This window comes from Chelonia mydas, chromosome 2 (assembly GCF_015237465.2).
Source record: "Chelonia mydas isolate rCheMyd1 chromosome 2, rCheMyd1.pri.v2, whole genome shotgun sequence".
Lineage (NCBI taxonomy): Eukaryota > Metazoa > Chordata > Testudines > Cheloniidae > Chelonia > Chelonia mydas.
In genome coordinates, this window is record NC_057850.1 from 217,167,191 (window position 1) to 217,194,250 (window position 27,060).

Consider the following 27,060-nt stretch of genomic DNA (forward strand, 5'->3'; position numbering starts at 1 on the left):
ACAACCCCAAATCCTGTCTGGAGGTCTGGAGGGAAAGGTGAGAGACAGAGCAAGTATTGCCATCTTTTCCCCTCATGACAGGGGCTTAGCTACTATGGTGAGACGGCTCATGCAAGTACCTGGATAGGCCATTACCAGCATGGGTTAGAGTTGGACTAGTGATTCAAGGGTGCTATTTGTTGACACAGTTGTATTTCTGCTCTTCTCACCTTGATAATGTCTAGCCACACCCCAGCTATGCAGACTTTGTACCCAATGCTGATAGGTAACAAACAACGTAACTGCCTGCTTTCACTTTTAGTCTGGTGAATGCATTTTCAGCTTCCACTCTCACTGCCGTTGCTGGTTTTATGTGTAACTTCTCAAAGAAAAGGGTGACAGTCTTTTTTTAATATTATCTAATGCTGCAGCAATCTGCCAATTAAGCTACTGGAAACAAGGATTAAAGAAATCAGGTGCAGTGAAAAAACAATGATTAGCTCTGTATAAGTAAATTTCTTCCTATTAATAGCTCGGGCTAGTTTTATCTCACACACCAGACAAATAATCTCTCTTACACTGAAGAAAAAATAGAGGTAAGTCTAGTAGTAAACAATATGTAACGTTGAAAATATAATTGACTGGTAAACTCTAATGATGTGATTATTTTGCACAGGTGTGTTTTTTTCAGTTATGTATTTTTCACATTAACAAATTATTGATGAATTCATAGTTGTGCTTGAACCAATTCTATTGCATTCATATAGATCATGTTTTTAAACTATACTAGATTAAGCAAGAGTTTCTGGATTATGCATTAAGGTACTTTTTAAACATTCTTGTTGTGAGGATAATGGCTACTAATAGTTCTTTTCCCAGCACGCGTCTAGGTGCCGAAAGTACTCAAGCGAAGGAATAAAAGAATGGAGTCGGAGGTCAGACGTCGCTCATTGAGACACAGTCAAAACAAACAAAACATTGAAAAGGCAAATGTCCATTCCCCACCAGCCCAACACAGTGAAAAAAGGCTTCCTAATAAGGGGTCCCAGCAGAGCAGTTCAATGCTAAACCAGCACAATAACGATAACAAAGATGAGTGGCAATGTCTTAAGTGTTCACAGAAAGGTAAGTGGGGAAATTCCAGAAGTGGATGTTACTTTTCTGGATGAATCCTTGCTGATTGAAAGGATATTCTGCTTTTGTTCTCAACTGGTTCATGAGGTTCAGGGTTTACACACAGGAAATAAGGAGCCCAAATTCTGCTCACATTGTTGAGATTCTGATTCCCTTGCTTATACTGAATAAAATGACAGGTTTCAACATGGTAGCCATGTTAGTCTGTAACAGTAAAAACAATGAAGCATCCGTGTGGCACCTTAGAGACTAAGAAATTTATTTGGGCATAAGTTTCATGGGCTATAACCCACTTCATCAGATGCATGGAATGGAAAATACAGTAAGCAGGAATAAATATACACCAACTTTTCATGTGTTGTATATTTATTCCTGATTACTGTATTTGCCACTCCATGCATCTGATGAAGTGGGTTATATCTCACGAAAGCTTATGCCCAAATAAATTTCTTAGTCTCTAAGGTGCCACACGGACTCCTTGTTGTTTCTACTGAATAAAATGTTACTCCACATATGGTCCCATTGAAATCAGTGGGGTGGCTTGCTGAGTTACAGTACTGCACATCTTGAATAGGAGTGTCACAGTCTGGCCCATTGAGCTCAGGAGCAAAAACACTCATTGGCTTCAGTGGGCACAAGATGATTCCTTTTTCTTTCTTGCTTGCTTTTCTTTTTAAAGTTCTTGTTGGGAAACAAACTGCTGATATGGAAGTTTAAAAATCAGCTGCTAAATGTTACCAGCTGTGTGTCCATGGCTTAATTGCTTGACCATTTCAAATGTCACTGCTGTGGTAAGTTAGTAGCCACACTGCAATCGCAAATGGACATTTAGCTCTGTATTTTTGAATGCAGCTGTAGTTTTAATAATTGAGTAAGCCATGGTTGAGTAACCAACAAATGTTTTAAATCCATGTTCCTCTTCAGCATACCTTGGCATGATTACTCTTCGTCCAAATTTCCTCAATATTTTATCACCTTTTTAGAGTCCTAGAAAATAAAAATGCTGTTTCCTTCTGCCCCTCCTCAATGAACTCCAGGGCTCTGAACTTGCAACATAAGGCATGCCTGTGTGCTTGCCCACTCCCATGGAGTCTTATTTAAATTTGTGGGTGCACAGCTTCATTTCTGATTGATCAACTGCAGGATTGGTGCCCAGCAGTGTAAAGTCTCTGATCACCAATCAAACATTATACAGTAGCCTTGATGTTTCCAGATAAAAATGACCTTTGTCCAAAAAGCTTGCATCAAGGGGTTATAAAGAGAAACTGCATACAAATTAAGTAATCTGTAAGTTAAAACACCAGGGAACAGAAGCCATTCATTCTTCATTTCTGTGTAATATAGAAAGACAAAGAAAGTGCAGTGATTTGATCCCTGTGAAAATGTCTTATTAGTTCGCAGTTTCCTGGCAGCCAGAAATGTAAGGGAACTGTAGAGTTGTAGAAAGATCCACCCATCACAGTAGCTGGGCAGCTGGGTAAGGGGTAAAGTAATGAAGACACACATGCACATACCTGCAGCCCCTAGAGGGGCTTCAATTGTATCAGACACTTGCAAGTCAGATCCCACTGGAAAATCTCCAAGCTACAAGAGGGTGTGTGGGAGGGAGTTCTCCACTACTTTATCTTTCCTCCTGCACTCTGGTTGCTGTGCTAGTGTATGTATGTTTCTACTTTTTACCTAGCTCTTAGACTTCTGGCTACTGCAAAAAGAATGTCTTGTCTCTGCTACCCTACTCCTTTGCTAGTTACTGCTCAGAGCTTTACCAAGCAATTGAAAAGGACCTGATTTTGTCAGGTGTTGTAGTCAGGAGTGGCTCACAACTGTGAGTGCCTAACTCAGGGCAGACTGCCAACAACAGGGCAGACATCCCAAACTGGTGGTATGTTCTATAATTACATTTCACCAAGCCAGTGACAAATGTGAACTCCTGGATCACTGTAACAGTCTTACCATGGAGCCACACATAGTCCCCTTAAACTTTCCAGTCTATCTCGCCACCCAGTCAATCTGGATTTAGTGATAAATGGTCACCTACACCAAAAAACACAAAATATTCAGGTTGCTTCCAGTCTCAAGAGACCAGTCACTTACCACAGATCAATTGGTATCTAGCTCTTATACCAAAGACAACTCCTGTAACCAATCCTGTAATAGACTATCAAAAGGTTTAGTAACTAGGAAAAAGAAATAAGAGAGTTATTTATAGGTTAAAGCAACCAAAATTATACACACAAATGAGTTGCAATCTAAATCCTAACAGTGAGAGAGTTATACAGATATGTCAATTCAAAATGTCTTTCAGGGCAGACCCAGGGATAACCCATGGGGATCTCTGGCTTGAGTTTAGTGTCTCTAGCCCTGTGGAGTTCAAACAGCAAAGAGATGAAAAATCTTCATGTCCACTATTTTTGTTTCCCTCTTCCAGCATTCAGTCCAATGGGATGAGGCCTTTTGCACCTACTTCTCCATGGATGGATGGGGCAATTAACAAAATTTGTCTTTTATGATGGCCCACTTAATTTTTGATAGTCCTCCTGGATGGGGTGGGGGGGAGATTCCCATGCCTGGGTTCACAAGTGCAGAGCAAACATTTTCAAACAGTTCCATAAAGTAGGGATCGGCAACCTTTGGCACACAGCCCATCAGGGAAAGCCGCTGGCGGGCAGGGCGGTTTGTATACCTGCAGCGTCCGCAGGTTCGACTGATTGCAGCTCCCACTGGCCGCGGTTTCCGCTCCAGGCCAATGGGGGCTCTGAGAAGCTGCGGCCAGCATGGCTTATCTGAAACAACACTTTCTGCACTATTTCCTCAGCTTTCGTCTTGAAAGTGGACTGCTTTACAACACTTCTCTTGGCCATAACAATCGGTATAATCTCTGGACTGATTTACTGGTAAGTTCTCAGTGTTTAGCTTCATATTAAACTACACTTCTAGGAGTGTGTCCTTGTAGCATGAGTTGACTAATGCTGTCCAAAGGCTAGCTGGTGCCTATCCCTTACCTGGCCTTGTGGGGAAACAGGAGGGGATGGAGACTTCCTCCTTGTACAGCTGTGTCAGGGCTCCTCACAATTGTGCTCAGAGGCATATAGAGGATTCCCACGGGGTGCAACTAGGCAAGAGATGGGGAGTAGGCAGAACTAGCTGGATGCACTGCTCTGTTGTACCCCATAAAGTGATGTCACAAAGTACTCCCACCACCTCCCAGTAGTGCAACCCAGGAGCCCAGAAGGAAAGAGGGGGGCATCTAATAGCAGAGTTTCCATGGGAGTTTGTAGAAGGAAGTTTGGAGGCTTTGCATTACAGGTTCATTTTTGCCTCAGCAAAGGATGGACAGCAAGTCATCCATTATTGTTACCAGCATTGGATGTCCCATGTTCTGCTTCCTGCCTGAAGAGAGAGAGATTGTCTGCATGAAGTGCAGGCTGATAGCCCTGATGGAGGGAAAGGGAAAGGAGGGAACAAGTGATCACCTTCCAAGCACTGGGGCTATGGAGGATTTCCTGTCTATCCAGATCCAGTCAATGCACAGCAGGTCTGCAGGAGGAAGCAACAGAGCGAAGTGAAGAGGAGACAAGGAGAAAGAAGACTGGAAATTTGTCTCCACTCCCTCTAGGAGAACCTGAAGGATATTTTCACAGTTGGAAGTCTTGTCTTACTCAGCACCTGGTAGCAATTCATGTGGAGAGAACAACCTGCAAGGACCAACTGGAGGAAAAATAGCAAAGGTAAGAACTGAGAACTACTGCTCAGATCAAACCAGATGGACCTCAGACAAGTCCAAGAGTGCTTGTCAAAGAAGAATACAATCCTCACTGGGGATTCCGTGCTAAGAAGAGTGGATAGAACATTCTGCAAGGGGCAGAAGGACAGCAGGACAGTTGGCTGCTTCCAGAAGCAGAGATGAAGGACGTCACCACAAGAATAAATAAGATTCTGAGAAAAGAAAAGGAGTACTTGTGGCACCTTAGAGACTAACCAATTTACTTGAGCATAAGCTTTCGTGAGCTACAGCTCATTTCCGATGAAGTGAGCTGTAGCTCACGAAAGCTTATGCTCAAATAAATTGGTTAGTCTCTAAGGTGCCACAAGTACTCCTTTTCTTTTTGCGAATACAGACTAACACGCTGTTACTCTGAAACCTAAGATTCTGAGGTCAGCCAGAGACATTCCTTTGATAGTGATCCTCATCAGCTGCAATGACACCACATCAGGCACCATTCCACAGATCCTGGCAGACTTCAGGAAGCTGAGAAGGAAATTGAAGGAAAGGAATATCCAGGTGATCTCCTCAGGAATCCTTCCTGTCCCTTGAGTGAGAGAAGAAAGAAGGTGAAGATATTGGAAGTGAATCACTGGTTAAGTAAATGATATAGAGGAGAGAGAAGGAGTTCTGTTTAGGGCCTTCCATGGAGAATGAGGGCAGGATCTGGCATAAGTGTGAACTTTTACCTCGTCTGTCACTGCTCTACAACTCATCTTTGCTATTTAAATTCTTCGCTTTTTGCCTGTTTGTCTTCTGTGAACTGTTGGTGTAAACAGCACTTCCTGTAAGTTTAAGCCGTGTGTGTGAAGTAGGACCATGTAAGGAAAGCAATGCTAAATACAAATAAAGGGCCAGTTCCAGTCAGTTAAACTCCTGCAACTCCACTGAGGTCAATGGAGATGCACAAATATCATCGAGAACCAAAGCTGCCCAATGTATTTTGCAAAGCCATATGTGATTTGTAGCAACCACTTTTGTCTCTTACTAGGAACATGCTTCAAGGATGGCAGCAGAAGAATCTCTGGTTTTGGCTTAAACTTTTGTAAGTAACCAGAATGACTCACCAATCCACTGTGTTTCATTAAACATGATCTGTGAGATTATTAACAATACAATCAGGTATCCCTTCCCAGGCTGAGTGTGACCAGTACTGCGTCACATCTCTTGATAGTGACACAAGAAGTGAATCGATTACATTTTCCCCTCCGCTTTCTTTTCTCTGTTCCTCATCTTCTTCCTTCCCCTTCCTTTATAGAAGGCTCAGCCCTAGGATTTCCGTGTGAGTCTAGCGAATAGAAATGCACACCGGTATGCTCTGTATGTGTCTTAGTTTCCCGATGGCATTATTTCATTTAATGACAATTGATCATGAATCTTTACCCTTTGCACAGGCAAATTCACTCAACCACACCAGGGAGTTTGTCAGTAGCTGGTGTGTAGGCACGCATGTGCCACATAACACCAGATTGCTGGCCTCACCCATAGCACTGGAACACAAGAGGTGGGCAGCTACACTTGCTTTGTGTGGAGATCCACTGCCCAATGTATTCATCAGCATCGCAATACTGCTGCAGTGGAGTGCCCAGAAGAGAGCTCCAGCCTGGGGAGGGGTCAGGTGGTCTTGAGCTTGGGTGGTTAGCCCAAGTCTCTGCTGGAGCCATAACAGCCACACAGCTATTTATAGCATTCTAGCTCAAGCCCCACTAGTGCAAGGCTATCTACCTGCGTCGGGAGCCTCACTCCCAGCTGCAGTGTAGGCATACCCTTGGAGGGGAGGTGGAAAGAGTCCCATGTGGGGTGCTCAGATATTACAATGATGAGAGCCGTATATGTATGTAAACAAATGGAAGTGGAGGTAGGGGGAAGAGAGAGCTGAGCAGATGTTAAAAGAGAGATGTCAGAGGCAGTAGAGAAAACAGAAGAGGGCAAGACACAAGTGACACAGTTTATATGTGTAAAACCCATCACCTGGGTACCTACAGGTGTTGCTGATCAAAAAGTGCATAGGCATAAATGAAAGCCACTTTTGGAAAACTTGGCCCCAGCAACATTTTTTGCTAGGGTCTTTATTTCTGCACAAATCTACAGTTCGAAAGACATCTCAGCTCAGGCAAATCAGATAGAGAATGCGCAAGTCATCTGATGCACTTACAAATATATGATGATATTCTAAGAACAGGTAAATCTTGATTACCCCTCTGATTCAGGGATTGTAGCCAAAAATCAAAATTTCACCAAAATAAGATTCCAACTGGAGAGCCATTACCATATTTCAGCTAATGTGGCTTTGTATAATTAAGAGCCTGGTGCAATAACAAAAAACATATAGACAACTGAACATTGTATAGATAAGTGATTCAGATGTAATATTTGTATGCTATGTTTTAAATAGTGGAAATACTAACAACTGTCATCAACTATATTTAGCCAAAATATTAATGTCAAAAATGTTTAATTTGTTTTTAGTCCAGCAACTATTGGTCTGCTGTTTATAATTGACTACTGTGGCAACAACTGCAAAAAATTCCCACTGAACTTAATTTTACCATTGATGATTGTAAGTATATTGTTGAAGTCTATGCGTTTTCCCTATCATTTTCCTTTAATATGTTTTAAGGAACTACCCAGGTCGTCTTCAGGTGCATAAACGTGAACATTTCTCTGAACCAAAACGGAGTCCAAAAAATGACTCCTATAATTGTACCCTGACAGTGCCATCTATTCTGGAGGATGGAATCTGCCGAATAACATGGAATTTGTGTAAATTTAAAAGGGACATGGTGTGCCTGTGGAGGAGGTAGAACTGTGCGATTGCAGGAGCGTCTTTATAACAAAATTAATAATCTTAGCTCCTTTCTACACTTCTAATCTCTAAAAGTCAAGTTGCTTTACAAAGGAAAGTCTGACTTACTCCCGCTCTGCAGTGTTCACTAGCCTACTGTCTCGTGTATCCATTAATCACATGCTGGGGCAGGAATAAAACCCATCTACAGCCTGGCATCAGGGGAAGCTGAAGGGAAGAAAGGATGAACGATTTGGTGGTGGTCAGATCATTCAATTGTATCCCACCAAGTTTTTGTCTCTGGAGCATTCCCTCTATTGCCATGTCCTTTTTGGAGGTCAAAGAACCCCACATTTCCCTAACCTTGGAGATTCCAAGTTGTAGCTAGGGTGACCAGGTGTCCAGTTTTCGACTGGAATGCCCAGTCAAAAAGGGACCCTGGCGGCTCTGGTCAGCACCACCAACTGGGCCATTAAAAGTCCGGTCTGCTGTGCTGGCTAAGGCAGGCTAGTCCCTACCTGTTCTGACACCACACTGTGCCCCGGAAGCAGCCAGCAGGTCTGGCTCCTAGTCGGGGGGGGGGGGGGGGGGGCACTGGGCTCCACGCACTGTCCCAGCCCCAAGCACCGGCTCTGCACTCCCATTGGCCAGGAAGCAGCCAATGGGAGCTGAGGGAGGCAGTGCCTGCAGGTGAGAGCCACACGCAGAGCCGCCTGTGTGCCTCCACCTCGGAGCCAGACCGGCTGCTGGCCGCTTCCGGGGTGCAGCACGGTCTGCGGTGCCAGGACAGGCAGGAAGCCTGCCTTAGCCCCCATGTTGCACTGCTGACTGGGAGCCACCGGAGTTAAGCCCTTGCCCCCACCCCCTGCCCCAGCCCTGAGCGCCCCCCAAACCTGGAGCCCCCTCCTGCACTCCAAGCCCCTCATCCCTGGCCCCATCCCAGAGTCCGCACCCCCAGCCGGAGCCCTCACCTCCTACTCCACCTCAACTCCCTGCCCCAGCCTGGAGTCCTTTCCCCCACTCTGAACCTCTCATTTCTGGCCCCACCCCAAAGCCCATACCCCAGTTAGAGCCATCACCGCCTCCCGCACCCCAACCCCAGCCGAGTGACAGTGGGGGAGTGCAAGCCACCCAGAGAGGGGGAATGTAGTGAGTGGGGCGGGGGGGCGGGCGGGCCTTGGTGAAGGGGCAGGGAAGGGGGCTGGGCTTCAGGGAAGGGGCGGGGATAGGGTGTTCGGTTTTGTGTGATTAGAAAGTTGGCAACCCTAGTTGTAGAATGTATTTTTCCAAATGTGCCTGTAAGAAAATGGCCTGCGGACTTCTTAGTTATTCCTATTTACTTGATTATGATGCGAGCATGAAGAAGGATCATTGTGGAATTGCTCAAATAGTTTAAGGTGTAAAGTAATAATGCTTTAAAGACAATGACTAGGGAGCTGATTTCCTTAGAGATCTTCTATATGCTGTGTTTCTTTCCCATCATCATCCTGACCATTTTTTTTCAGTATTTCATATCAGTAATATAAGGAACTGAAATAAAAATATGCAACATTTTAATAAGGGACATTCTTCTCCATCTCAAAGAAAATGGTCTCTCTCTCTCTGTGTTTTGGATTTTTTTAGACTATTATCGAAGGGCTGGTGCTTGGAGTGGTTTCATCGTAAGTCTTTTTCAAGAATTTTCTTTAATTGTACTTTAATTGTGCATTCCATTTAAATAATATGTTGTATGCTTGGATTTTAGCTTCTTTGCTGCCATGACAGTAATGCAGGTTGGAGGAATAACAGCATTTGTGACGGTGATGCTGTCTTGGGTTGCTCTAAAGTCAAAAGTAAGTATCATCTCTTGAAATATTTGGCAAAAGAACAGTTTGAATAGCCAATATTAGCATTCATTTACCAACAAAATTACATTAATTTATATTTTTGAGTCACATAGAGTTCTGGTGAGCTACTTTTTTACTCAGCATCTTACTTCAACTATTGGCTTTTGTTTTGGTGCAAGGGATGCGCATATTAAAAAACAAATCTGATAATTTGACTGACCTAAAACCTGTGGTCCTAATTAATTTATGCTATCCTCCCACAAAGTACACATCTATCTACCCACACATTTTGCTGCTCTAATCCCAGTAACCAATGACCGATTATAAAACCCAACTACACTGGTGATCAAATGCATTTCTCTCGGCATGTTTTCCATGTGAAAATTCTATCATTCACATGAGCAGGTACTAGGATCTCTCCCACAGGTGCTAGTGAGTGCTAATGTGTGTACAATAGCAGCTGGAGGCCAGGTTAAGGACCTAATTAAAATCAAGACGTGTAGTACTTAGAAATCAATAAAACATATTTCAGAGATTTATTTAGTTTAATCAAAGTCCAGGAAATGGAGCAGAAGCTTAAACCAGCCTTGGTAATTTCAGGATTGTACCAGCTGTATATCATTGATTCAAGCTTACTAATCACTGTCATTGGAAAACATGGTAGCATTCGCAATCACAGATGTGTTGTTTAATAGCAACTGAAGACAGTCTTATTGTATTTGTTGTTCTCAGTTGAACGTCACTTGTGAAGCTGTGCCCCCCTGGAGTGTGGTCTCAATGTTGGTCATCTTTGGAATTCTCTGTATCTTTAACAGATCACCTGTAAGTAATTTAGTTAATATTTCTCATGAAAGCACACAGCGCCCTTCCAGAATAGCCCTGGCTGTACCATACAGTACTTATACCCACAATGGGTATGTCTACACAGCAGCTGGAGGTGTAATTCCCAGATTGGGTAGATTATACATGCACTAGTTTTGCTCGAGCTAAAACCTAAAAATAGTGTGGCCGCAGTGGCTCGGGAAAGCTGGTCAAGTACAGTCCTCCCCACCGCCCCAGGCACATACGTGCGTGGCTAGTCTGAGCTGCTGCCTGTGCCATGGCAGCCATACTGCTATTTTTAGATGTTACCACAAGCAGAGCTAGAGCGTGTAAGTCTACCTACCCACGCTGGGAATTACACCTCCCAGCTGCTGTGTAGATGTATTCTATATCTGGCATGGGACAGTACCGGTAACCCCAGCTCTCACTACAGCAAACTACAGCAAAATCCTCACTGCGGAAAGGAATGATGAGCTATGCACAAGGAAGAAGTGCCACTGTGTGACACAAATTGTACTCCTCTGAACATTGTTTTGTTTAATCAGCTGATCAGTAGATGTCCTCTGTATGTTTTTCCTGTTTCAGTCCTCTCGGAGTAGCAAAAACCAAATGTGTTAACAGGTATCCATAGTCTCTTCTGGATTTACGAGCCAAGAAAGGCTGTGCATGTTCCCAAAATGAAAAACAGAATACCGTGGGAGAGAGTCTAAATGATCGCACCTGAATGAGAAGCTTAGTAACAGATATATGAAGTGTATTATTTGCCAGTTATGGATTAGCATTTGTTTTAGATCAGCTATGAAACAGTTCTGCTGGGGCTTCTTTTTACTATGCCAAAAATGTCCCTTTTAATGCTGACATTGGTTTAAATGCTATGAGGCCTGTAACTTTAACTTGTTCCTATTTTCCTATTTGTCATTTTGCAATGATGGTGAACACAAACATATTTCTTCACCTTTTCTTATAGACACTACAACTAAGTTATGCTTTGGTTGGAACGCTGATCTTTGCAATTGTAAGTAGAATATTTGTATAGCATTCTCTCTCTCTTTTTGAAATAAGATGTCACCATACAAACTATTTTCTTTGGCCAAAATTTTCAAACTCAGTTATCTAGTATGAGGTTCCATAATTAGGCACCTAAATAGTTTTTGCCTGATATTTCAAAAGTGCTAAGCACTCTCTGCTCTCATTGAAGGCAGTGGCTCTGCAGATGCTTAGCATCTCTGTAAACCAGGCCACTTTTACCTATGCCTGTTGTGGAGAAATGCAAAGTTTCTTCCCCAGCAATCTTGTCTAGGCCATTTAGTGCTTGTTGATGAATGTGTAATTTTGCTGTGAAAAAGCAGCAGCAGTCTCATTAGTGGCAGTGACGCTGCCTGAGTGCTCTAGTAGATTGCAGTTCCTGGAGCAGGTGGCTTGGGGCATGTGATAGTGGGCTGTTCCCTGTGGTTGGGGTTAACGAGGCCCAAGGAGCCAGAGAAGTTGAAAGGATCAGCATTAAGGGGGAAGGGGGTCATTAATAAAATAACAGAGGCACAAGAAAACATTTGTAAATTGCCTTTTCTTAAAGCATTTTGCCAAAAAAATATGAGTGACAGCTTAAATTCTGCCCTACAGTCTTGTTACTAGGACTAGAGTTCCCTTTAGGAGAAATAAACCTTTGCAATTATGATGTCCACAAACATTAACAAATGCATCTGAGTCCCTGTCACAGTTACTGTCATAGAATGTTGCACAGTAGGTTTAGTCCCAGGTGTGCGCAAGTGCTGTATATAAACTTTGCATTTTGTATAAACGTTGTAAGACCCAAAAGAGGGGAAAAAAGGTAATTAAGATTTTTCCTTCCTTGTTCTTGTAAGCATTTGATGAAGACACAAGTTAGAATCAGAAGAGAATCCATAAAGGATCAAGAGCCCATCGATTATGCACTGAATCTCTACACAGACATTGTAACCCTTTTCTTCTTTATGCTGCAGCTAATGGAGCAGCAACAAGCTGTTATTTTGGGGTGGCGAGTTGGTAATCCTCCCACATATTGAGAGAAGTACACTACGTGGTGAGACTGACTTTTAGACTGAACTGTTTTTATCCATATAGGTCCCCTGCTTCTTGGTCCCTGTGGAAAGGGGGCTAGGTTACTGTTGTGGAGACTGTTAGTGTGGGAGTGTGAAAAACACTATTACAGTGGTTTTTTGAAACTTTTTTTTTTGCGGACCACTTGAAAATTGCTGAGGGTCTTGTCGGATGACTTAATGATCTTTCCAAATGTTGTTTGTACTGTTAGCTAACTACTGTATTGTAAAGCGCTTTGCATAAAAGCGCCATATAAAAAAACCTTAATGATTTTTTGTTTTACAAATAAACGCACACAACTCATATTTTAATATCTTACCTTAAAAGTCTTACCTTTCTAATGCGATGGATGTGCTTTCTCTCCCTTGAAGTGGCAGCCCCCAAGCTGGGGCTGGGAAGGAGGGGGGTCTCTCCCCCACCACGGCAGCCACCGAGCTGGGGCTGGGAAGGAGAGCAGTCTCTCCCCCGCCACAGCAGCCCCCGAGCTGGGGTGGGGAAGGAGGGAGGTCTTCCCCTCCGTGGTAGCCCCCAAGCTGGGGCTGGGAAGGAGGGTGGGGATCTCTCACGCTCTTCCCCACTGCAGCAACGCCCAAGCTGGGGCTGGGAAGGAGGAGGTATCTCCCCCACCACAGCAGCCACAGAGCTGGGGCTGGGAAGGAGGGCCGTCTCTCCCTGGCAGCCCCAGCCCTGGAGCTGGGGAGAGTCGCCTCTTTCTCTGGCCGCCTCAGCCCTGCAAGTCCCAAATTTCCCTCACCCCCTCTTCGTACCCCACTGCCCCGTCCCACCTACCCCCCTACTCCCCCCAAGGCCACCACCTCACCTTACATGTGCGTCTTCTCCAGGGTCTAGGAACCTAATTAGTGAAGACACACCTGCACAACTCCACTAATTAGGTGGGTGGGCCTTCATTCTCTTGTGTGCAGCCTCCCAGGCACGCACCTTAGAGGGAACTATCCGTGAACCACCTGAATGGAGCTCGCGGACCACTGGTGGTCCATGGACCACAGTTTGAGAACCTCTGCACTAGCAGATGGGTTGACACTACGTGGGATGTTGCGGGGGAGGGGGAGTGTCCAAGAAGATGTGGGATATCAGGGAATAAAAGGGTATTTTGTGGGGAAAATCTATGTGATAACTTATGGACGGCCATGAGGCAGGAGAGGGGGAGAGCATGAGCCCTCTTAAGAGAGGATCACTTGGTGTTGGGTGGTTGTGTGGGGGTATTCTAACATTTGTGCAAGTCCCAGGGAATTGGAGGCTAAGGAGGGTCTTTGCTTGTGGTATTGGCAATTAAATTATTAGGACGTCCTTTTGCAGCCTGCCCTGGAAATCCTTATTTGGGTGCCCAGTGGCATCCTTTTGTTGGCTACTTTAGAGTGGCCAAGAGGATGAAACAATGCTGTCATTGATGGGGACATGGAGGCCTGGCGAAGAGGTAGAGGCTAAGACATCAGGGGGACTTTGGCATTGCAACACCATTGAAATTAATAGGAGTCAGGCACCTAGAAAAATCCCATTAGCTGCCTAAATACTAGGGCTGTCAATTGATTAAAAAAATTAATCGTGATTAATCACACTGTTAATAATAGAATACCCTTTATTTAAATATTTTCAAATATATTATTTTCAATTACACCACCGAATACAAAGTGTACAGTGCTCACTTTATATTTATTTTTGAGGACATATTTGCACTGTAAAAAACAAAATAAATAGCATTTTTCAATTCACCTAATACAAGTAGTGTACTGCATGAAAGTTGAACTTACCAATGTCAAATTATGTACAAAAAAATAACTGCATTCAAAAAATAAAACAATGTAAAACATTAGAGCCTACAAGTCCACTCAGTCCTACGTCAGCCAATCGCTCGTATTCTGTAGTATCCGCATCTGAGTGTTTCTCTTTTAAGACTTCTGAAAGCATGCTCCGTACCTCATCCCTCTGATTCTGGACTACACTTCAGACTCTTAAACCTTGGGTTTAGTGCTATGGCTTTTTTTAGAAATCTCATATTGGTACCTTCTTTGCATTTTGTCAAATATGCTGTGAAAGTGTTCTTAAAATGAACATGCGCTCGGTCATCATCTGAGACTGCTATGACATGAAATATATGGCAGAAAGCGGATAAAACAGAACAGGAGACATACAATTCTCTCCCAAGGAGTTCAGTCAGAAATTTAATTAACACTTTTTTTTTTTTTTTTAAAACAAGCATCAACAGCTCGGAAGCATGTTCTCTGGAATGGTGCCCGAATCATAAAGGGGCATATGAATGTTTAGCATATCTGGCACGTAAACACCTTGCGAATGCCTGTTCTCACTTTCAGGTGACATTGTAAATAAGAAGCAGGCAGTATTATCTCCTGTAAATGTAAACAAACTTGTTTGTCTCAGCAATTGGCTGAGCAAGAAGTAGGACTGAGTGGACTTGTAGGCTCTAAAGTTTTACATTGTTTTGATTTTGAGTGCAGTTATGTAACAAAAAAAAATCTACATTTGTAGATTACACTTTTAAGAAAGAGATTGCACTACAGTACTTGTATGAGGTGAACTGAAAAATACCATTTATCTTATTTTTACAGTGCAAATATTTGTAATAAAAAAACAACAATATAAAGTGAGCACTAAATACCTTTAAAAACCTGTCCCTAGATGACCACCGGGGGATGTCTTAGACTATAGCTGACTGCCTGATAATTTTTAGAAGTTTTATGCCATGGATGTATAAGAGGCAAATGAAAGGTTCTTTGCCTCCAACATATATTCTGCAACTTCTCTGCTCAGCAGATTTATTTCACATGGTGGACATTTTGGTTAAGATAAGCTGCCTTCACTGTGTGGCTGATTCAAATACCCCCCAGTATGAGAAAACTGCTTCTTCTTTTATAGATAAGATTGTGAGAATTCAGCCTGCAATGCCTGTGTAGTGGCAGGGTAATAATAGAATCATAGCAATGTAGGGCTGGAAGGGAGCTTGAGAGGTCACCCAGGCCAGCCTGCTGTGCAGAGGCTGGACCAAGTATACCCTCATCATTCCCGGCAGGTATTTGTCCAGCCTATTCTTAAAAACCTCCAGGGACAAAGATGCCATAACCCCCTTGGAAGCCTATTCCAGAGCTTACCTACCTTTATAGTTTAAAAAGTTTTTCTCATATCTAACCTGATCTCCCCTTGCTGCAGATTAAGCCCACTACCTTTTGGCCTACCTTCAATGGACATGGAGAACTGATCAGTCTTCAAATATGTTAAAGGGTTGTTACAAAGAAGACCGAGGTCCCCCCTCAGTCTTCTTTCTTGAGACTAAACATACCCAATTTTTTTTTTAACCTTTCTTCATAGGTCAGGTTTTCTCTCATTTTTGTATTGCTCATCTGGATTGTATCCAATTTGTCCACATCTTTCTTGAAGTATGGCACCTGCAACTGGACATATTATTCCAGCTGAGGCACTAAGTCCTCTCTTCCCAGGTTTCAGTCTCTCACGGAGATTCGGGAGTGGTGGGAAGCACTGTGCTCTAGACCCATGACTTTTCAACATGGCAAAGGCCAGTGGGGAAAAATCTGACGTAATATTAGAGGAGACTGTCAACACTCTTTTGGGAAGGGCAAAGTGCTAGCATTCTATCTACATACAGCCATCATGTAAGTTTCTTTTGGGTGTGGATCTTCCCGCTGTCACCTATGCCTGTGTCACCTGAACATTAGATTACTGCAATGTCCGGGGGGGGTGGGGGGAGGAGAGGGGGGCTACATCTTAAATGCATCTGGAAACTAAAGTTGGTACAGAATTTAGCTACCTGTTCAATAAATGGAGTATCCTGGTACAAGCACAGTGCTCCATGATCTGCACTGGCTGCTTATTCATTTCTGGGTGGAATTTAAGATGGTATTGAGCTATTAAAAACCTCCCCCAAAAAAGAGAAGAAAAAAAATGTAGGTCCTATGCACATAATAGATCTTGTGCCATTCTGCTGTATTTATGGCTACTAGAGTCCCCTCCAGAGAAGTTGGAGCTAGTGGCCGAGTCCCTCAGTTTTAGAATTTACTCCCCAACTTGGAATACTCCCAGCAGGTTGACCTTGAGGGCATGCTGCAAACCTTACCTGTTTTCCCTAGCATTTGGAGAGGGAGAGAGTTGAGGTTACACTTTGTCTGGCTATTGTTAGTTAACTGTTAATGGAATTAAGGGAAGTGTGATTATTTTAAATTTCAAGGGTACATACCCTTGAAGGGAATTTTTTTAAATTGACTTCAGCTTTTCCCCACTAAGTTAAAACATGTCTCTGGAGCAGGAGTCTTGTCTTTGTCTGTGCTTGCACAGGACCACCTGAGACAATACCTCAACATTGACTGGGAGGTTTTGAGTGCTACCATAATATAAATAAAACCATGAAGGACATGCAATCTCTGAAGCGTGTAGTATTTTTCCCCCATGATCTAAGGAGACTGTAAAATGCTTAAGTGGGGTAAAAACGTTAGTATGAATTTATTAAACAGATTTTCTGTTCAATGGACTAAATATAAAAAACGATCAGTACTTCTCAGGTTCTAAGGTCTAAGATGCTGGTGAAGGCTTTTAAATATTTATATACAAAATAAGATTTACTGATGGTCAGTTATTAATCTTGATGTTTAAGTACCTTCCATTTCTTTAGTAATTGCTTTGGAATTTGAGGCATATGAGTTTAACATAATTAAACTGTTTGTTTTTCAGAAGTCCATTTTTTACTATTTACCTTTTCATTCTTATGAACTATCAATAAGTAGTGTACCAAAACTCAGCAGAGAATTTAAAACCAACCCAAGGGCCTGATCTAGCAAACAAGTTCAAAAGGGTTACTTACATCATGCTTGCCTAGTCAGGCCTCAAGGCTGTCTCTGTTTCTGCATCAAGTGATGTTGCTCTGCTCAACAGGTTTTTGCAGGGAAGGTGACAGAGTGGCAAAAGCCAAAGAATGGTAGTTCTCGAATAGGTCTCCTTCTCTTATGCAGTTTTACAGAAACTCGTATAACTTCACCCGTTTGTAAAATTCAGCTCAGTACACTCGATGCTCTCATTAAAACCTTGAACAAACGTGTGCAGAGCATAGCCACATTGATGAACACTGGTTTTAGTCTTTAAAGTCAATGGCAGGGAACAAAAATACACTACCGTAGCTACATAATATGTTGTGTAGGTAGCGATGGCTCCTAAAATACTGCACGTAGTGCTAGTCTTCTTTTGTAAGAGACAGTGGCAAGATTAGAAGACTACAGGCACAGCCCACTGAAAGAAATCACTAACTCATGGCAGGAGAGAGGAAAATACGAAACGTGAGGTTCTCATACTCAGGCAACGGTGACAAAACAAGTGGCTTTAATTGGAGCAAGGGAGGGAAACAGAAGCATCAAATAAGAAAATTTTCTTTCAAAAGTCAGAAATTTTAAAAAAATCACCACCACCACAATCCATATGGCCAACCAAACATTTTAGAAAAAAAATTCTTGTAATAGATATACAGATGGAGGCTGAGAATACAACTAATATACTTTTAAATGGTACTCAAAGAAAGATTATAAGTTGTTGGTAACAGTTTCCTTGATGGAGATTGCAGGAGTAGGTCCGACATGAGTCCAGATATAGCCTTTTTCTGGTCTAGTAGGAACTGTGGGGAAGGGAGACGATCGAGATTTGAAATATTCTGAAGGTGCATGACAAACAAATTCTAAGTATTCCATTTTCCTTGGAAGATCTTCTTCTGGTCCTAAAAAACAAAGTAACATTTTTACTCCTGAAGGCATTCTGCACCAAAAAATTAAAAATTCTGCACACAATATTTTAAAATTCTGCAAGTTTTATTTGTCAATAAATAAATGCAGAGGCTCCAGCATGGCAGTGGAGAGCACAGGCCACTGGCTGTACAAAGGTGGGAGATCACCCTGCAGCCTCTCCATCTCCCCTCCCCTGGGACACGGACTCAGTGGTGAGGCTGCACTGATCCTGACACAGCACAAGGCCTGGGCCTGCCACAGAAACACCCTGGGGCCCTGCCCCTCTGCACCTGGCCTGGTCTGGCACACCAGGTGTGGGTTAGGCAGGCTCAACCAGGCAGGATTAGGGGTTAGAGGATTCTGTGTGGGACAATCTGAGTGAAGTCAGCTCAGGGGCGGGTCTAGGTGGGGGAGGATCTGGATGCACAGAGGTTCATTGGTGGTGGTGGTGGGGGTTCCAGGTGCAGGGGCAATGGGACTCTGCAGGGTCTTCCAGGTGAACGTGGTTGGGGCTCAGCAAAAGGGTCTGGGTGTGGGGGTCTCCACAGGGGGGTCTGGGTGCAGCTAGGTGGGGGTTCAGGTTGGTCAGGGGGTGGGGCTCATCAGGGTGGGGGTTGAGTGCAGGAAGCTCAGTGGGGATGGTCTGGGTACAGGAGTGGGGGTCCAGAGGCAGGGAGTCTGGGTGCAGGGGGGCTCCAGATGCAGGGGTTGAGGTTCAGTGGGGTGGGGTTCGGGTATGGAGAGCTAGGAGGGTTCTGGGTGTACGGGATGAGGCTTGGCGGTGGTGCCCGGGTATGGGAAGTCCAGATGCACAGGGTTGGGTGGATGAGGGAGCAGCTCCCTCTACAGTGACCCCTCCCCCTGCAGCTGATGGAGCTATGGGAGCAGGAAGCAGGGGAGGATGCTGAGCTTCCTGCAGCTGGGGGAGGTTTCTGGGCGTGGGTCTGATACAGCCCCAGCCATTCCTTGCAGGGGAAGAGGAAGTCCTGTCCTTTCCTGCCTGCAGCACAGCTGGGATTAGTAGCTGATCCCAGCTCAGGGTAGGAGCCACTGGCTGGGTGCCCCCAGCCCTGTGGTGATTTACCTCTCCACCAGCTAGTCCCGGTGCCTGAAACGATGTACCTATGCAGCTAGGGAGTGGCACATGACTGCTCTTGCATCCTCCCTTTGCTTCCCTGTCAGAGTCATTTTTCTGCGGGAAAGCAAAGAAATCTGCAGGGCACATGAATTCTGCGCACACACAATGGCGCAAAATTCCCCAAGGAGGACATTTTAAAGCTTTATACATTATATATAATGGAACAACAGCCAGCAATATCTGAGAACACTACTATTTCAATCGGAAACTTTTAAAATTTGTTCCATTCTGTGTTCGAATTGAAGCATTCTTCCAGTAGTTATGAGTAGAGCTGAAAAAAAAATATGTAATGAATTTAGCTGCTCTCTGTGCTTGAACTGCATGTCCAGCTCATTTTTCTCAAATATATTCATACTTGATGTTTGTAATAGAAACTGTTCTGGAACTGTCACACAGGCCTGTATAGTAAGTTGCCTACTTTATCAGCCAGGACTAATATCCCTAGGGCTAGATTCTGATAATTAAGTCCACAAGCCCATAACAATAATCACAAGGCTGTGATTATTTTTATGCATGTAAGTAATCCCGTTCAATTCAAACTGGACTGCTCACACACACACACACATTTATTCCTGTGTCTTGTGTTCACAGGATCTGGGCATAAAAACGACATGAATGATGGTCAGGGAGAACAACAAAGTGTTCTATAAACTACACCACAGATAGGCATAGTCTATACAAGGGGTTTTTTTGTACCAGTGTAGCCACGTATACAGGTTATGATAGGAAATCTTGGCGCTTACCTATGATATAGGATGCAGGGTCAAAACAGTCTTTGGGACTGGCTACGGTAGGAATGAGCCATGTTAAAGCTGCACTCTTTTCACAGTATTGGTCCTGAATAAACCCCCTAATCTGAGCATAGTATGTTTTTCCATCCTGCTCATCAACCACTGAAACAACATCTCCAATTTGATAGTACACTCCCTGGAAGAGATACAGATAATTACTTTTTAAAAAACCTGATTTTACTAGCAACTGCCTGGAACTTTCCTCAGCTTTCTTCAGGGATGCTTTAAATACCAAATTTCCCTCCCTTAAACCATTTATTTGTAGGCACAATGATAAACTGCACCCTTCTCCAAGCGCTCCAACAATTCAGCCTTTCAAACCAAGGGAAAGGGATGCTGTAAAATTGAATTATTCTTCACCCATAGTATGGTCTGTGCATCACCACCTAATCTCTAGTGGCCTGAGTTTCTATCCTGCAGAAGTGGACACTACCTCATTAACACGAGTACAATTCTTCAGGGCACCACAAGAGCCAGTCTACATGCTGTCCCCAACAGCTACATGTGATTCGAGACTCTAGAGCCAGAAGTTGTGGATTACTGACCAAGGCCTTCCATACACATGGCAGCACAAAGAGTAACTAGCCAGCAAACAGGTTTTTGGTAGCGTCAACAGGTCTTTGAGATAAATAAGTTATCAGTTAATACTGGTTTTGATTTTTCCCTTTGGAAAAAAAAAGATAAAGAACACGCTCAGTTTTTAAAAAATACTATATATGATTGAGCACTGTCCCAGATATAGACACTGCTACAAATAAAATACCTTAGACATCCTATTAAAGAAGAAAATATGAGAACATACATTTATTTTTGTAGAAGTGCTAGACGCACCAATATTTTGACAACAGAACTTCCTCAGAACATTCTTTCCCTTTGAAGTCTGGCTTATTCTTTCCTTGATTTGTCATATATATACTGTCCTCTTGCTGAAACTTCTAGAGTGTTGCCACTGGTTTCAACATATCTATGATATGCCCTCTACTTAAAATAGGACCCACCACACTAAATTTGAACTATTGCTGAAAGTAAATGTCAATTTTGCTTGGTTCCCAGAGTAACAGTGAAAGCTGACACTTTTTCATAAATTCACAAGTGTGTTTTTGCAATTTTTTCCCCCAATTAAAAAGCTGGCTCTCTTTACACAATGTAATGCTTAACCTCTGGAGAGAAAAGAGATTAAAACTTCTGGGGTAAACAATTTTCCATGATTGGGGGCAGCAATATAATGATACAACACACTGATGCTGGGATTCCCCAAGAATTCAGTTCGTAAAAGAAAGCAAACTTTTTGTAAATAAAGTCCTTTCACTATCTATCTGCGATAACTTTTGAAAGTCTTAGAGGAATATCATCTTTTGCTCTATATAAACCATAAATACCTTATGAAAGATGGATTCTGCTGTAATTATAGTGGATACAGACTCAGGAGCCTTGATGGGCTAAATAAACAACAACATAAAAACAGTTAGAAGTTACAAGGGTAGAAAAATTCATGAAGAAAATGTTATTGTATTCTAGAGAAATAGGAAAGAAAATTCTAGCAAATCTAAGATACTAAAGCACAATCTTCACATAAAAAAGAATGGACAAGAAATTAGAATTTTTCTAAATACGTCCATTTTTATAATAAAAATTGAGACAATGACCTCACTAATGTTCATTAACTGAGGGATAGCGCAGTGGTTTGAGCATTGGCCTGCTAAACCCAGGGTTGTGAGTTCAATCCTTAAGGGGGCCATCTGGGGTTCAGGGCAAAAATTGAGGATTGGTCCTGCTTTGAGCAGGGGGTTGGACTAGATGATCTGCTGAGGTCCCTTCCAACCCTGATATTCTATGATTCTATGAAAAATGAGGTCTTAAAGAGAAAGGCTGGTTATAAACTTGAATGATCAGTCTCACTGTTAAACATGAAAGCGGGGGAGAGGAGAAGAAAGCACAGGACCCTTGAGAACTCAGTTCAAACCAGGAGGCAGAATGACCCCTTACACAGAGACATGTGAGCAAGTTTGTTTACACTGCTCAGAGCTAGGAGCAATCCAAACTTGTGTACCTGACACTGCAACCATATCCTATCCTGACTAAAGGCTGATTGCGTGAATGAAGTTGCAAAAGAAACTACAACAGGGTCAAATGCACATGTCATCAGAAATCAGGGTGGATTAAATTGAAATCAAAGGAATTTTTAATAATTATTTAAATTAGCAAGCAGGAAACCTTCGTTTAAATAACTGATTTAAATTGTTTTGTATTTGTACTTAAGGAAGGTTGATTCTTGCTTGGCAATCATTCAAACATGGTTATTGGCAACTAAATACAGGCTGTACACTAAATTTTGAGCTTTTTTGCTAACCAGGAAGATTATTATATCTATACATATTAATTATATAGCTTAACTTATATTTATTCATTTTAACATTTTATTGTGTTAGAAAATGGTGAATAATGCATTTATTAGATGATATTTTTTAACTTGCAATTGCTGTCAAACTCTATTGGGATGGAAATTCAAATTAAATTACAAATGCACAAAAACAATATTTTTTTTATTAAATAAAACTACCTTAAATGTGTTAGATTCATAAGAAAAAAAGTTTGTAAAAACTTCTTTAATAAAAGTCAATTGTAAATACAAAACATGGAAAGTATTATCTGTAGTTAGAGAATTTAACTGACTTGTTTGTGGTCACTGTGTTCTCCAAGACTTTAGAACTAGCAGATCTCATCATCTCGCAGTTTTTGTTAATAGATTGGAAGAGGAAAAGAAGCCTTCCTGCTTTTTCAACTTCTAATTGATTTCTTAACTTTGCATGACCTCGTATTGAACTGAACTAGCTGAATAACTGAATTGAAGAAAATATTCTCTCTGCAACTGCAGAAGAGGCTACTGCTGCCAAAAGCTAGTTTAGAATTTCAGCAAATTTTGGTTCCAGATGCTTAGCCAGTGTTTTCCACCAGTTCAATGATTCAACTTTATTTAAAACTTAACAGCAAACATATATTGTTCAATATTATTTATTTTAAATTATAATAATTTAATGCATTATCATGGGTTGTCACTTTCTATTTTGATTTTAAATTACAGATTTATTTTCAAAAAATAAATGTGGATTTAACTGAAATTATTTTTTTTTTAAAAAAAGGCAAACTGGATTTTTAAGGCATCGATTTTTATCCACCCTGGCAAAAATGAAGGGACTGACCCAGAAATTGGGACAGCTGAGCTGAACTCAGTTCGGGTTTAATTTGGTTTTCTGCAGAAAAGGAGTAATTCTTTGGAGAAATGACAAATATTTCTGCAGATCTGGATTACCTTGACATGTTGGGACACTGCTTTGAGAAGACTGCAACACCAGAGCCGTGTGGCAAAAGGAGTGGCAGAACACACTACTCCGGGTTAGTCTACACTAGAAGCACCACAGCTGTGTAGCTGCACTAATGCAGCAGTAGCGCCCCTGGTGAAGAGGCTCGATGCAGCCGGGAGAGAATTCTCCTGTGGGCATAATAAATCCACCTCTGTAGAAAGCGGCAGCTGTGCGGGCAGGAGAAGGGCGCTGACATAGCCCTTAGGTCAGTGTAATTTATGTGGCTCAGGGGCCGGCTTATTCACACCCCCTCCCCCCCCCCCAGTGACATAAGTGGTAGTTTAGACCAAGCCACAGCCAGTATAATTACAATGACCACAAGACATTATAGCCACAACCACCTTACATTTTTTAACTTGAAAATATGTCTTCTCCCTTTGCCTTTAGTGGAAACTTTCTTTTCAGCAGCCGGCGCAGATTTGTATTTTGTGTTCCTCAGCCGAGCAGACCTCCTGTGGATCTCCTGTTTGCTCTGTCCGGCGGACAATGAAACGAGAAAGCGGGGGAAGGAGCGTTCGTGTTACGGGCTGTCACCGTTCACACACTCGGTAAATGGGCTCGCCATAAAAATCGGGTTAGGCCCGACTGCGACGCCCCTCGCTCCCCGGGCGCGCGTAGCGGCTGCCAGGCTTCCCCCGCAGCTCGGCACCCCGGAGTGCCCCGAGAGGCCCCGCGGCGGGCGCTGCCAGCCGGCCGGGCGCTGCAGCAGCGGGCCCCGCTCTTGGCCCGCGGGGGGCAGGAAGGCGCGGCGGTGTCACGCCCCGTGTAAACCCCCAGGGAGCCCCCGCCTCGGGACCCCGGCCCCTTCTCGCAGCACGAGCGGGTGCCCGGCAGCCTGACCTGCTTGCCGCCGCCGCCGCCCCCCCCGTTGCTGTGCTGGGCGGCGGCCGAGGTGGTGGCGAAGGGCCCGGGCCCCGGCGGCCCGGCGCGGCCCGTGCAGTTGTTGCAGAGGATCTCGCCCTGGCCGCCCTTCTTCCACATGGAGGAGGAGGTGCTGCGGCACACGCTGCACGTGGGCTTCAACCCCAGCGGCATCCTCGGCGCCGGCCCGGGCCGCGGCCCCGCGCAGCCACAGCGAGCCCGGCCGCCCGAACTGGGCCGCCCCGTTCCTCCGCCGGCCGGGGCGGGTGCTGCTGGCAGCGGCGCTGCGGAGCAGCTAGGGGGCGGGAGGAGCCGAGCGAGCCCTCGGCCGGCTACTGCGCAGGTACCCGCCTCCCGCGGCCCGGCCCCCAATCCCCTTCCCCCGAGCCCAGCTCCGCCCAGCCCGGCCTGGCCCCGTTGCACCGGCCTGGCACCCAACCTTCCCGCGCTGTGCCCAGCTCCGCACTCAACTCCTCACTGCACAGCGTGGCTTAGCGGCACACCTCCCCCCCAGCCTAGCCCAGCCCAGCCCTGCCCGTCCACACACACAGCCTGACCCTGGACCCAACTCTTCTACACACAGGCACAGCCCGGTGCCCAGCCGCATAGCGCCCAACCACCCTTCCCCCGACCACACACAGCCTGGCTCAGCACCCAGCAAACCCCACCCCGCACCCAACCCCACAGCACACAGCTCAGCTGCACCCATTCCACCGACCAGCCTAGCAATCCCTCCCCCAGCTGGGATCCAGAATATGGAGGCAGCTGCACCCACCCCACAGTCTTTCTAGGATGTACCTTCCCCCCCCCCCGCCAATAAAAAAAAGTTGGGCCCACAGCAAATGGAGGAATAGACTCCATCTTATTCTGCCTTTTTGCTGTCTTGGCTTTGCAGCTCTGAGCCCTCTCCAGAACTCTGAACCCCTTGGCCCCAGTCCGGAGACCCCTCCTGCACACCAAACCCCTCATACCCAGCCCACACCCTGAACCCCTCATTTCAGGCTGCACCCCGGAGCCTGCACCCAAAGTGCATACCCCCTCCCACACTCCGAACCCCTTGTCCCCAGCCTGGAGCCCCCTTCTGCACCCCAAACCCGTCATCTCCGGCCCCACCCCAGAGCCCACACCTCTAGCTGGAGCCCTCACTCCATCCTGCAACCCAACCCTCTACCCCAGCCCAGTGAAACTGAGCAAGGGTGGGGGAGAGTGAGCGACAGAGGGAGGGGGAATAGTGTGAGTGGGGCGGGGCCTAGGGGCAGAGGCAGGGCAAGGGTGTTCAGTTTTGTGCTATTATAAAGTTGGCAACCCTAAACCTCAATGCCATGATTTCTTATTTCTGCTGTAAATTACTTTCAACCTGAAGAAGAACTCTGTATGCCTCAAAAGCTTGTCTCTCTCACCAATAGAAATGTGTCCATTTAAGTTGTTACCTTGTCTTTCAACAAATGAAGGGACAGTACATTTTTGTGGAATGTAGGTAACTTTGGGACTAAAATGAGTGCTGTCCCCCAAAATGAAGGGCACTTGCGAATGATGGCAAACGAGTAAAAATAAAACCATTAAAAAACATAGGCCCCAAGCCTACAATAGGGTTGGCACTAACAGAATCATGGCCATGCACAGCACAGAGGTCTGCTTGTGCAAGTCTGACTGCAAGATCAGGGCCTTATTTTAGTCACTCAAGTCAGCAACTGTGACAAACCCATGGGGAGCAAATGTGCTGAGTAAGAAATGTGCTTTGCTAGAGCTATACTGTTCTGTAGACCAGTAAAGGACTTCAGAATGCAGGGTTGTCACTTTGTAACTTTTCTAAGCACGAAATTCATACAAAAAGTGGGGAACAGAGATTAAATTAAAATTCAAAACAAAAGAATATTTTGGCTGAGGGCTGAATTAGTAGCCTCCAAGTATATACTACTTGGGGCCCCGATTCTGCTATTGAATGGGGCTTGAGTGGACTCCAGCCCCCACACTAGGTCAGTTGATAAGCTGAGGCCTCAGTTTGTGCCTCAGCCTGAGCCGGCCTTTTGTTAAGATATTCTTACCAGAAAAGTCAGCAGTTTCCTTTTCTTGTTTTTAGTCACTTCTCATTAATTTCTGCAATATAGAAAAATAAAGGAACCCAAATAATGTAATCACTTTTATTAACAGTAGCACAGCAATCTCCAGCTTGATGCAAAAGCACAACCTTAAAATTCAGTATGCCTCTGATTCTACAAGTTGATTTGGATGGTGGATTCCTCCACCAGTATGGAATCCCATTGATTTAACTGGGACAATGTGCAGATTTAAGGGTGGACTAGTTTGCAGGATTGATGCCTGTGGGAGGATGATTCAGAGGCCTTAAAATCTTCTGCATTAGATTAGTTAACTGTACGTTTTTGCCCAGACATCTCCTACTTTCAGCGGAAGTAGCGAAGTAGCATATATGAAAATGTACTGGATTTGTGGCGATAGGTTTGGTGTGTCACAGTTCCCAAGGCAATTCCACCTCTAATCCCTTCATGGCCTACTTGACAGTGTCCTGCTCAAGCCTCAAGTCTCTAGATGTCACCTTTTAGGGTGATAACCCATGATCCTCTTCTTGCAGACTGGGAATTTAGGCTGAAATTCCTCCTGCAATTCACTGTGATCATCTTAGAAAGTCTGAGTTTAGTTCAGCACCTGTAGTTCTGCACTCTCACAGCTATGATGACCAGCCAGCCTTCATAATCAAAAAGCAAAGTATTTATTTAGAACAAAAGCACTACAGAGAAAACATATGGATATA

At 44.2% G+C, this 27,060-nt stretch overlaps 2 protein-coding genes across 2 annotated transcripts; one reads left to right on the top strand and one right to left on the bottom strand.

The window, feature by feature from the left end:
- The first annotated feature begins 310 nt into the window (after window positions 1-310).
- Window positions 311-12,595, top strand: LOC122464738 (protein lifeguard 1-like). Its single transcript, XM_043541218.1, has 10 exons — window positions 311-575; window positions 859-1,104; window positions 3,929-4,007; window positions 5,868-5,921; window positions 7,346-7,436; window positions 9,285-9,322; window positions 9,406-9,493; window positions 10,220-10,309; window positions 11,277-11,324; window positions 12,172-12,595. The coding sequence occupies exons 2-10, from the start codon at window positions 903-905 to the stop codon at window positions 12,349-12,351; spliced, it is 870 nt and encodes a 289-aa protein (XP_043397153.1). The 5' UTR covers window positions 311-575; window positions 859-902; the 3' UTR covers window positions 12,352-12,595.
- Window positions 12,596-17,721: 5,126 nt separating this feature from the next.
- Window positions 17,722-24,680, bottom strand: GATAD1 (GATA zinc finger domain containing 1). Its single transcript, XM_037890701.2, has 5 exons — window positions 24,270-24,680; window positions 23,776-23,901; window positions 21,447-21,506; window positions 20,020-20,203; window positions 17,722-18,131 (listed from the first exon to the last, which is right to left on the bottom strand). Exons 1-5 carry the CDS (start codon window positions 24,462-24,464, stop codon window positions 17,941-17,943), a joined length of 756 nt encoding a protein of 251 aa, XP_037746629.1. The 5' UTR covers window positions 24,465-24,680; the 3' UTR covers window positions 17,722-17,940.
- Window positions 24,681-27,060: the final 2,380 nt, after the last annotated feature.